The sequence below is a fragment of the Thunnus thynnus genome, chromosome 13, assembly GCF_963924715.1.
Source record: "Thunnus thynnus chromosome 13, fThuThy2.1, whole genome shotgun sequence".
Classification (NCBI taxonomy): domain Eukaryota; kingdom Metazoa; phylum Chordata; class Actinopteri; order Scombriformes; family Scombridae; genus Thunnus; species Thunnus thynnus.
The window spans coordinates 7,078,768-7,091,062 of NC_089529.1; the positions used below are offsets into that span (position 1 = coordinate 7,078,768).

Sequence of the window (12,295 nt, forward strand, 5' to 3'; positions counted from 1 at the left end):
TGAGTTTTGAAGAGCTGATCAGGACTTTAGATGTGTTCAGTGAACAAATTGTCATATTATTGGGTTTTATGTTAGAGAATATGTGAAATCAACAATTAGTCAAGTTACCAATGGTATAAGTGATGATTTGATGACTGAATCCAAATCATTCCCCCCATTTAACAGATTCACCCTCTGAACCAGTCTACTATCAAGCACAATGTCAAGTCCCTAATCACCAGTCCCAATAAGATGCCCCACAACATACCCCAGCTCGAGGCCATGGAACGAGCCAAATACGAGGAGAACAAGGCAGTACGCCACACTTCTGTGGTCAACTCCACTGCCTCTGTCCTGCGCTCCACACACCAGGAGGCTGGCAAATCCCAGCTTAGCCCGGGCATGTATGAAGACGCCAACGCCCGCAGGACCCCTGTTAACTACAGCACCAATCCCGTGTCCAGAGGATCACCCATGCTGGGACGTGGTCAAGAGGGTATATTCCATCATTTTATTTACAAACTGTAGAACTTAAGATTCTCAGTTATTCATTACTTCTCTAACGCTATAAATACAATAGTTATACTGTTTGTATAGCATTGTCTAATTAGCAATGCGTTATGTGCACCCAGTGCTGAATTAGGAGAACTTCTATTGCTGATTTCTGTTACAGATTGCTGTCATGAGATTATATTAAGTTCTTGTTGAACAAAGAATTAACTAATTAGATGAGCCTTGTGTGTTCTTCTCTCCTACAAAGGTGGTATGAGCTCAAAATCTGCTGCGCATGAAAGAAAGAGTGCCATGACACCAACACAGCGGGACAGCGTTCCAGCCAAGTCCCCAGTGTCTGGGGGTGACCCTGTCGCCTCTCACAGCCCCTTTGACCCCCACCACCGGCCTGTTGTTCCTGGGGAAGTGTACCGAGCCCACCTGCCTCCACATCTGGATCCCACCTTGGCCTTCCACAGAGTGCTGGATCCTGGTACAGTGAATAAATCCTGCTACCTCTTCACACTGTTTCCATCATAGCAGAACAATAATAGCCTTGATTCTGACGAAAGCAACTCAAGATTTCTAATTCATAAGCACTAGATGTCCAGGATCTTTTTTCAGCTATTGACGTCAGTAATGGTGATCAGTATCTGTGAGCCTTCTGTTCATTTGTTTTGTTTTTGTTTTTTGGTTTTTTTTCCTCCTCTTCTCTGTTACAGCGTTCATGTTCCCCAGGCAGCCGTCCCCAACTGGCTACCACAACACTTACCAGCTGTACACCATGGAGAACACGCGGCAGACGATCCTCAACGATTATATCACTTCCCAGCAGATGCAAGTCATCCCTCGGCCTGACATGACCCGAGGCCTGTCACCACGAGAACAGCCCGTCACCATCCCCTATGCAGCCGGAACTCGAGGTATGGCCCTCCACCAGCTGACCCTCTCTCACCTGCACAACTGGCAGGGTAGAGGCCATGGGCGGGAGGGGCTGTAGTATGCAGACTGTGTGCTTGTGAAGTAGTGGCTACCTTTTCCAGACGCCCAGAAGCAAATGACCTAGACAAATTTTGCTGATTTGCTCTTTATATTGGGGCTGCAACTAATTGGACTACTACTCAATTTATCAATTGGGCATGGTCATCCAAATCTCCATTTGCTTAGTGGTTGCCTCTTACAAGTTGACCACTATTCCACTCCCTTTGCAGCCCTGCTTACTTATCAATCTGTATTTGGGAGCACTAACAGATGAAGGTGATGGGTTAAAGTGTATACGGTGTTCATACATTCAGAAATTGATGGATCGGTTCTTGTTGTTCACCGTTGGCCCTTTGCTTCTGTCTGTAAAAGGGATTATTGATCTAGCCCAGATGCCTCCAACTATCCTGTTGCCTCACCCTGGGGGAACAGGTACTCCCACTTTGGAACGCATCGCCTACCTCCCTGGAGCTCAGCCCCCTTTCCCTCCTAGGGCTTTCAACCCAACCTCCATATCGCCAGGTGAGGACCCCCTCCCTTCCCCATCCCTACACCAAGTGTTCCCTTATCCTCCTTGCCACGATCTCCGTGTTCCCTCACACCTCTGTAAGAGTGCAGCCCTGCACTGGCCTGAGGTGTCAAAGGTCAATTCTGCCTGTCCAGTCACAGATCAAGTTGAGTCTTACTGCAGTCATACTGTGCCTCAGTCTGAAAACATCAAGGGAAGGATTTCTCACAAAACTGTCTGACTGTCGCACAGGAACGGAGTGATTTTCTTTTTCCCCTAAAGAAATTGTGCTCCTTAAAAGATCATTTTTAGGGGCACAACATTTTTTGGAGTGAAATGTGAAGGAAATTGCGCATCTGTTAACAGTCAAGTTGAACCTTTTTTGTCTGTAGTTAAAACTCTGTGAAGTCTTGTAATTCATCATAGTGCAAATTTGTCATTCTATCTAAAATCAACATTTTTTTGTAATATGTTGACTCAGATTCACTAAAGTAAGCCTTTAAAAAAATATTTTACAAAATAGGTCAACAGTTGTTTTTGTTTTCATATTTGAAAGCAAAAATGTCTTTATATTTCACTCTAAGATTAAGATGGTCTTAAAAAGTCTGAAATGGTAAATATGGTAATATTCCTGAGACAGAAGATTACCATGCTCCTGCTGTTACAGATACACAACTTGTCAGCAAGGCCCTTTGGCTCAGACTACTAAAGGAAGCTGATCCATTCTGCCGAGACCTCTTTGAGTCGTATGTGTATAAACCCTGTGTGTATGATGTCTGTCATTGTTGTCCTTAGGTCACCAAGCCCACCTTGCTGCTGCCGCTGCTGCCAGTGCGGAGAGGGAACGGGAAAGAGAGCGTGACCGGGAGCAGCAGGAGAAGGAGAGAGAAAAGGAAAGGGAAAGGGAGCAGCGGGAGAGGGAACGGGAGCGGGAAATGCGAGAACGAGAGCGGGACCGGGAGCGAACCAATGAATACATGCGTGGAGGTGAGTTATTTTGTTGCTGTTTAAGCTCAATGTAGTTGTGAAAATCTCAATTGAAGTTAATGTTTATATCCCTTTGAGTAATCTGTGTTGATCCACCCTATTGAGAAAACATTTACCAGTTCCTATAAGACTGCTGTTAGTCATCACTGAGCACGCAACTGTGGTTCCATACAAATCACTGCCATGACATAGAATTACATAACCTAAAATAAGTTCTCTAACTTGCTCTCTTCTGCTCACTCACTCTCTATTATGCTCTCTGCTTTTATCTGACTCTTTTTAAGTAGTGGGGTATTTCGTTACATAGATAAAAGTAAAACATTAATTACAACATGATAAATAATAAAGGAGGTCTGTGAATCCAGGTCAGACAATTTGTGCTGACGCTTTCAGATCGACCACAAAGAAGGGTTTAAAACACTCTTACACCCCACACATCGTACATACTTACACCCCTTTCAGACAGGGGTCAGTTTGAAAGGGGTGTAAGTATGTGTGGTGTGCTGGGAAAAAAAAATCTTACCTGTAGATTTCAGTGGCCCACAGAAATGAAGTTTCACAGGAGCTCCAAGTTGATGATCTGTTATTATAACTATTACCATCTGATAATGCAGAATGAGATACAGCAACTGCTGTAGTTGTAGAGCTGCTAGTTGTAGCTGTACGACATGGAGGGAAAAGAAAGATGGGGTTTAATACAAATAGAGGATAGACCATTACTTATGATTGTTAGACAGCCGTGCATGTATTTTGAAACACAGTTACAATGCTTGGTTTATGTGTGTGGATCAGGTGGACCAGAGCAGCCAGGCCGGCCAGGGAGTCGAGGTTATCTGCACTCCCCTTCTCCCTCGCTCAGGACACAGGATGTAGTGGTTCAGCAGCGGCCGAGCATCTTCCAGGGCAAGAGTGTCATCACCTCTCTAATGTAAGTCAAGACCTGCTCTAACTCATCAGCTCACTCACAATGTTTGTGTGTATACACAGTATTTATGTAGATGGTTAAATTTTGGGCAACATTACTGTTCTCTGACAGCTCTGTGCGTCAAACATCCACAGTTTGTGTTAAAAGTCTGGACAGTAGACCTCTGATGCATCAGACAGACAAACCACATGCCTTTTAACTGAACCCATCCTTCAGGAACTGTGGTTGAAGCCCTCATCTCTTTATTTCCTCTTCAGGCCTCATTCAGCAGCAGCGACAGCAGCTGCACAGAGTAGCTCTCGCTACAGTACTGCAGCTGATGCTCTGGCTGCTTTGGTGGACGCTGCGGCCTCTGCCCCACAGATGGATGTGGCCAAGGTGAAGGAGAACAAACATGAACGGGATGATGACATGTCTTCGTCGGCTGCAGCTCGGCGAGCAGCCAGCCTCTCTGAACAACAACAGCAGCAGGAGGCAGAAAGGCGACCCATGCAGTCACCATATGGTGCTATGTCCCTGCCAGGGGGTAAGCCCCATCCAGCTTACTCTGAAGGCCCTGGTGTCGGGGTGAAGGATAAAGGACCTCAAACCTCAAAGTCCCGCATCGAAGAGGAGCTTCGGACCCGTGGAAAGACGACCATTACAGCCGCTAACTTCATTGACGTCATCATCACACGGCAGATAGCCTCAGACAAAGACTCACGAGAGCGAGGATCTCAGAGCTCTGACTCGTCTAGCAGCTGTGAGTGTGCTGGATACACAGTGACATCATCAGTTAGCACACATATGAGTTAAACCTTAAATGTAATCTTTTTCTTAGAGTAGAACATGACCTAACCTCAACATTGTGTCCTTTGCTCAGCAGATAGTAGTAACTCTTTGTCCATACTTGTCCTGCAGTGTCATCCAGTCGATACGACAACCCTGGTGGAGGAGCCATTGAGGTGATTAGTCCTGCTGGTTCCCCAGTCCAGTCCCAACAGGACAAACCAGATGACGGGCAACAGCAGGCAGCAGGTATGAACACACAAACTCAGTCTGAGCATTTAAATTAGTAGTATAGTATAATATAATACTGAATAATGTTTCAGTTTACTCAAAGATTGTTTCAAAGATTCTTCATATCAAAGATAACATATAACAACATATAACAGTGGTGAGGCAGTTTTTGCTTTAAAGGCTAAATTTAGCTGCTAGTGCAGTGGAGTAAACATACCATAACTCGAATAACTTAACCCACTGACCTTGTCATTCGAGACTGTCAGACACCATTCCTTTGCACCAGTGAAGTCACCAGACTCCAGTTAAAGTTATTCCTGTCGCCTGCAAGCAGACGTAGATCAGTTGCTGTTGGCATGTAGCGTGTTCTCGTCTCATCACGCCTCGCCTCACCCTTCCTCTCTCTCCAAAACAACATCACTCTGTCCCCGCTCAACCTTCACCAGCTGGCATGCGGGCCTATGACATGAGTCGTTACCGGCCATCAGGGGAGCCACCACAGCCCAGTTCCCAGCAGCCCCCCTCGTCCCAGGCTGAAAGCTACTCCCAGGTCCCCAAGACTCACCGGGTCATGACTTTGGCTGACCACATTTCGGTAAGAAATGCTGGTGAACAAAATATTTCGCATTTGAAAAACTAATGCAGCACATGCCAGATTTGCTGTGTACATCGACCCATCATATCGAACTGACCAGGTTTTGTTGTCCCTGTATTCCCTGTCATGCAGCATATCATAACCCAGGACTTCGCCCGGAACCAGGACCCTCCCCCAGTCTCCTCCTCAGCTTCTGCCACATTCCAGAGTGGGGTGCCAACCATGTCCTCCTCAGGTCGAGCTAAGGTGCCCAGCCGCTACAGTCCTGAGAATCAGGTCCAGGCCCCACACCACCAGAGACCCTCAAGCAGAGTTTCCCCAGAGAATGCCCCTGACAAGCCTAGAGCCAGGTACATGGACCAACCACTTAATCATCAGGTTCAGTCTTATTTATTACCCATCATCTGTCTAACATTTGTCTCTCTCTTGTCACTGTCCAGGCCTGGTAAGTCTCCAGAGCGAGGTGGCAGGCCGATGGAGAACTATGAACCTATCTCTCCGCCACAGAGCTACCAAGGCATGGACAAACAGGACACTGGTGGGCCTCCACCCCAGAGGCGCGAGGCAGACAACTCTGAGATCAGGTACGGGATCTGCACAGTTGGGATGCATGATAGTAAGCCAGCACATCTCTTAATGCAACTTGAAATGGATTTAAAATGAATTAAAATTAAAATTAAGATTTTCAGCCTCTGACATCCATGTAGCTTCTTTGCAACTTGCACATGTGTATTGAAATGTCTTGTCATGTGTAGTAAACTGTATATTGTGAATATTGAATTACCAGTATCACATTGCTAAAATTAGCCTCGTGTTAGCGCCCTAACATTTGATGCCTTACTGTATTAGACTGTAAATCAATTTCTTGTATGGATGCCAGCAGGCAGAATGTGCCCCTGTGTCAACAGCGGTTTTACATCCCAGTGAGGTGGGAAGTGGTTAGTTCTGCCAGCAGCTTGTTGCCCCAGTTACCCCTTTGCTGATTGACTCTTTGCCCTCTCTCTGGTTCAAGGAGTGACTCACGGTCCCCGGGGAGTGTCGGCTATCTGCCTTCCTTTTTTACCAAGCTGGAGAACACCTCGCCAATGGTGAAATCCAAAAAGCAGGAGATCTTTCGTAAGTTGAACTCCACATCTGGTGTCGGTGATTCTGATGTTGGTAAGTGGGTCTCTTATTCTTCTCCCTCAAACTAACATGCATGCATCAAATGATGACCCTAAGTCTGTAATATGTGTGCATGCAAGTTATTTCTAATTTTTTCAAGCTCATTAAGCATGTGGTTACTACATTTCTTGTCAGATATTTTGTGGGTTTTTTTAACAGCTAATAATTGTCTTGCAGGAAATGCACAACCAGGCACTGAGATTTTCAACTTGCCTGCTGTTACCAGCTCCAGTAAGTAGCAGTTAAACTCACTCATATGCTTTGCGGCTCATTCCAATCGATGTCTCCTTTCTCACTGAATGTTTTGTTGCGTTGTGATTTGTAGGCAGCATCAACCCCAGGAATCACTCCTTTAGTGACCCAGCCAGTAACCTGGGCCTGGAGGACATAATCCGCAAGGCCTTGATGGGCAACTTGGAGGAGAGACCGGAGGAGCACCAGGGAGGAGCCATCAACAACACACCCAGCACAGGCAGTGACGCACGTCAGGAGGCCAACCCATCACCCAGCATGGGTAGGCACAAATCACACAACAGAAACACAAACAGCACCAACATTCAGAGTTGTTTGTTTAACATGTTGCTGATTTATACGTTCTGCCTGTTTGAATCTACAGTGAAGCAGAAGCAGAGCAAAGCAAACAGCCGGAAATCGAAGTCACCTAACCTGGGTCAGGCCTACGCTGGAGGGGAACGTCCCTCTTCGGTGTCCTCCGTCCACTCCGAGGGAGATTATCACAGACAAGCCCAAGCCCAGCCCCAGTGGAGCTGGGACGACCGACCCTCATCCACAGGTGAGCTGTCCAGCCCATGCTACTGTGTTCTAGTAAAATCAAAGACAGAAATACCTGAATGCACATGATCTACATGTTTCACTTAGTCTTCTCCTTCTCTCCCCAGGATCCATGCAGTTTCCTTACAACCCGCTGACCATGCGCATACTGAGCAGCACCCCACCCACCTCCATAGCTTCTCCCTCCATACAGAGCCAGCAGCAGCAGCAGCAGCAGCAGCAGCAGCAGCAACAGCAGCAGCCGTCTCTAGCTGGAGCACCGGTGGCCCAGCAGCGCGTGTGGCAGTCTCTGCTGTCAGAGCAATACGAGACCCTGTCTGACAGCGACGACTGAGCCCTGCCCGCTACAGCCCCCAGTAACCAGAAGAGAAGAAGAGAGGCCTGCGCTGAGGCTTGTCTGTTCACCCCCCTCTCCCAGAACTAACCTCGCTCACTGGCGAGTGTGAGAAGAGAATGGGGTGGTGTCATTTTTTTTTTTGGTGCTATGGCGCCCCCTGGCTGTTAGCTAAGAGTATAAGCAGCAGCCCGTGACAGGCAGGGCTCTCCAGAACAAGACTCGCTTTTGATCCGGAAGCACTCACCCAGCCTGTCAGGGAAATAAAGAATACTCGACTGAGTGGATGACATGAGCTACAGTAAATATGAAGAACTTGATATGTAAAAAGAAACAACATAAGAGACTATTTCTGAATTTTGTTTGATTTCTGTAAAGATATACTTTGTCTTTAAGAAAATCATTGTATGTAAATAGAGTAACCTTTTGCAGTGTTTTTCTTAACTTGATTATTTCTTATTTTAATGTCGCTTTTAAATTGATCCACTTTAAACGGGAAGAGAAGGTGTGTAATCTTTAATATCACAGTTGGCCTCTCCCAGTCCACCCCCACCCCACATTACCTGACACCCACTCGAATATTTTTACCATAGCGGCCGCTAAGAGAGACACAGACCTGTGGTTTGTGGTTTGAGCACAGAGGTTGTGCCACCCTGCGCGCCATCCACCAAGCACCACCAGAGCCTGAACATCGTGGACATTAGAGGACGAAACAAAACAGACTAACATTTCGAACAGCATTGATATTTGATGCCTCTCTTCACTCAGTGGAGATGATGCATGGATTATAACTATCAGATGGTAGAGGTAACCTCTCACCCCGTTCTAGACAGAGAAATGTCTTCAAAGCAAGTTGAGAACACTGGTGTCATAGCAGAAAGGTGAAAAGTCTGATATAAGCTTAATTGTGCCGGAAAAGATATCCTTATGACTACTCCTGGACCCCGTCTGAATAATGAAAGTGAGCCAATGTTTTTGTTTATTGTTTTTTTCGGTAGAGCTGACCATGGTGTGTCACATGTAGCTGTCTCTCTCTGCAGTTTCCAACCTGTCCAGAATGATCTGCTCTGCAATGTTGTCATGGTTTTAAAAAAAAAAAAAAAAAAAAAAAAAAAAAAAAAGTACCTCGGGAACTTTTTCTTTTTTTTTTCTTTTTTTTTTTCTTTTTTTTTTTTTTGACGGTTTTGCCATGCCTTGTGACTTGAGAAAGAGGCAGCTTTAACTAATTTTCTCAGAGATATACGTTGGTGTTTGATGTTTGTATTTGTTTCTGTAGTCCCTCTTTTTTTTTTTTTTTGATACTGTCCTGACAAAAATCTGAACTCTGTAAATTGTCTTTCTATTACACAAAAAGACAAAACTAACCAAACATAAAGAATGGTCTGCACCATTGTTGCACTTTTTTTGCTTTGTAGCTTTTGACAACAAAAAGCATACCTACCTGCTGTGTAACTTATTCAGCCTCCAGCACAGGAGTATTCAGTAATGTGCTTTAACTTTTTCCCACCACTCACAGAAATCTGGATGTTTTGACTTCCTGTCTTTTCTTGTAGCTGGTACATGATTTTGTAGTGTGACACTTGCATTACAGTTACAATTCTAAGTGTATGGTACCGTTAAATGTTTAGGAGTTTGCTGTCATGGTGATTCAAAACCGTGACCACTTAATCTCTGCTTTCATTGTGTCAATCAACAGGCATAAAGCTTTGAATATGCGTTATATTAGGTCAACATCATAAATGGCAGTAACGTTCCTTTGCAAGTCTTTTTTTAGATGTGGAAAAAAAAAAATACCATATTTAGGCTTTTTCAGCTTTCACTTTGCTCAGTTTAACTAAAACTTGATATTTCCTTTCTTCCTTTCATTTTAATTTTGAATCATTTGTCATAGCACATGTTCAGATTTTTATTTTCTGTCATTTTCAACATCTTTGTTATTCATCCTATTTAGATGGGATGTTATGTGTTTACAAAGGCAATGACAAAAAAAAGTTTACAAACTTGAATCTTAAAGAAATCCGACATGAAGCCGAAAAAGAATTGGAGCATCTTTTCAGCTCTCTATCAAACACACAGTGGTGACTTTTTTTGTCTTTTTGAAATTGAGACTTGAAAACCCGTGTATCCTATGATGTTGAAATGCAATGTTTGTATCGCACAATGTCTCTTAGTAGGCTATTACAAGAGTTCAGACCAATCAAATAAAGTGGATCAGTTCTCCACCACTGATAAATGTGTAGCTTCTTAATAGGTGTTGCATCATTTTGACTACTATGCCCTGGTCATTACTCTGTGACTAAAGTGTACTACAGTGCAGTTTCATTTTCATTTGTGAATTCATACAATAGGAAATGATGTAACTTGGTTTATTGGCGGAAAAAACAACACTTCCCTTTGCAAGGTTTTGAATCAGCCATCTTGTAGTGAAGGTAATTTACTTCAGAATGTTTTGGCCTGATATGAACAACCTTGTATAACCTTGTGTAAAACCTGACTGACATCCCAATCAAAGTATTGTATTTTCCATACTGACTGAGGTAATTAGGAGTTGGTTTCTTTATTTTATTAGAGAGAGTCATTGAATGTGAGCGAATAAGGCAGAGATACTAACTGAATTACCATGAAATAGTAAGAAATAAGGTGAAAAATAATAGAAAACAGACGCAGATAAATGGTTAATGTAACATATAGATTCTGCTGCGTCCCCATTTCTACTGCTGTCCAGTTAAAGGACAGGTTTACAATTTTTGTTTTAAAACAACAGTCAGGGGTGAAACAGTGAAAGAGGTTTTCCCCAATATAGTCATTCATCCTGTTCATACTGGCTATTAAAAGATCTCCTTTAAATGTGCTTTCAATGTAAGTAATGGGGGCCAAAATCCACAGTGTGTCCACATGTAGTTTATCTGAAGCTTATATGAGGCTTCAGCAGTCTGAGTTAGTCATATCAAGTGGATATCTGCCACATTTACAGTCTTTTTAGCATCGAATTCCCTCTTTGTGTTTCCTCCGACAGTGTTTCCCTGTTGAGCTGCGGTGGAAGTATAGTGACAGAAAGAGGGACTTTGGCACTGAAAAGACTGTAATGTTGAAAGATATCTACGATTTGACTCATTTCGATGGCTGAAGCCTCAATACTAGTGTGGATCGCTTTCACTGTAAACGCATTGAGAAGGGATTTCTTCATGGTGACTGTCAACAGGAGGAATTATTTGATGTTTGAACATGAGAAATATGACAAATCAGCTGTTGAACTATATCATGGCTTTGCTTTACAGTAGGTCTAACACTGCATATTCTGTGTGCTTCATGAAGGAAGTTGATTATTTTTCTGAACTCAGCCTGTTCATGATGAGAAAAGAGCCTGCTGCACATACTAGCTTCTTGGCTAGTTATTAGTAAAAACTTGTGCTAATCGTCACCAGTAGGAAAGACCTATAGCCCTTCTTCACAGCAGACATTTTGACTTTTTAATGATGGTACCATTATATTTGAGTGTCCCAGTAAGCCGTGACAGGGTGACAGTGAGCCAGCATGTACAATACCACTACAAAGCAGCTAAATGGAATTCAGCCATCATTAAATTTAATATTTACACCTGTTGCTTTTACACCTGTGATGTGTCAAATTGTCTTCCAGGTGATCTCATGTCTCCAGACATCTGTATTATGCAGTTTTGTCAATTAAACAGAGGAGTTGATACCAGAGAGACAGCAGAAAATGAAGAGCTTTGAACCAAGTATCAGTGTCAGTTGTCTGGTAGGGCAGTGTGATCATTGGTATACATGTATTTGTCTGGGACTTGCTTATCTTTCACATACACACACCAAAGCTGTCATATATTCTGCTATATCTCAAACAATGTGTCATGAAATAGTGGCCTTGGCTACTGTTTTCTACAGCAACAACAACAACAACAGTAGCAGTATTTGCAGTAGCAACACAGGTACTTACCGCCACCTCATCAGTATGCATTGCACTATGAATTGCAAAGGCAAGCTGATCCCCAACAAACTGAAAGAAGTACCTTACAAAATTGTGCTTACTGTAATATATATCCCACCAACAATTTTGTCTCATGATTTGTGGATATTTTTGTAAAAATGAAGAAGACACAACTAGACATCTATTTTATGAATATCAGTTTACATCAGGATTGGGGGGGGGGGGGGGGGGGGGGGGTCAAGATTACTTTGAAATCAAACCAACTATTTAATTAAGCTGGAAGCCAAGGATGTAGTAATATACAATGAAAAGTTCAACAGACTGTTAGTTTATTCATTTTCTGGGAAAAAATTCACAGCCATAAATCCAAGATCCCATTGTTTAAACTTTTCATGGTTTAATTTAGAAAGAATTCTATCCAACTTATAAACAATAAGAAATGTGCTCATACAGTTAGTATGTTAGAATAATTTTTAAAGAAAAGTTATTTTTCTATCTGTTTATTTATTATTATTATTTTGACCCTTTGTCCTTTGTTACCATGTTGACTGTATCAACAAACTGAAAGTGAAGTCATGTCCTTTGTGTTATTTT

General features: G+C 43.4%; 1 protein-coding gene across 4 annotated transcripts in view; it reads left to right on the forward strand.

The window, feature by feature from the left end:
- Positions 1 to 9,989, forward strand: part of ncor1 (nuclear receptor corepressor 1) — a 60,557-nt gene extending 50,568 nt beyond the window's left edge. For 3 of the 4 annotated variants that reach the window (XM_067607540.1, XM_067607539.1, XM_067607542.1), the window contains 16 exons: positions 166 to 475; positions 740 to 964; positions 1,194 to 1,394; positions 1,825 to 1,974; positions 2,756 to 2,947; positions 3,740 to 3,875; positions 4,130 to 4,614; positions 4,773 to 4,889; positions 5,318 to 5,466; positions 5,599 to 5,816; positions 5,907 to 6,050; positions 6,479 to 6,624; positions 6,808 to 6,861; positions 6,956 to 7,144; positions 7,247 to 7,423; positions 7,530 to 9,989. In XM_067607540.1, coding sequence (XP_067463641.1) covers positions 166 to 475; positions 740 to 964; positions 1,194 to 1,394; positions 1,825 to 1,974; positions 2,756 to 2,947; positions 3,740 to 3,875; positions 4,130 to 4,614; positions 4,773 to 4,889; positions 5,318 to 5,466; positions 5,599 to 5,816; positions 5,907 to 6,050; positions 6,479 to 6,624; positions 6,808 to 6,861; positions 6,956 to 7,144; positions 7,247 to 7,423; positions 7,530 to 7,756 — 3,120 coding nt within the window. In that variant the 3' untranslated portion in view covers positions 7,757 to 9,989. The remainder of the gene's footprint in view (positions 1 to 165; positions 476 to 739; positions 965 to 1,193; positions 1,395 to 1,824; positions 1,975 to 2,755; positions 2,948 to 3,739; positions 3,876 to 4,129; positions 4,615 to 4,772; positions 4,890 to 5,317; positions 5,467 to 5,598; positions 5,817 to 5,906; positions 6,051 to 6,478; positions 6,625 to 6,807; positions 6,862 to 6,955; positions 7,145 to 7,246; positions 7,424 to 7,529) is intronic. The other variant, XM_067607541.1, reaches the window with a different exon arrangement.
- The last annotated feature ends 2,306 nt before the right edge of the window (positions 9,990 to 12,295 follow it).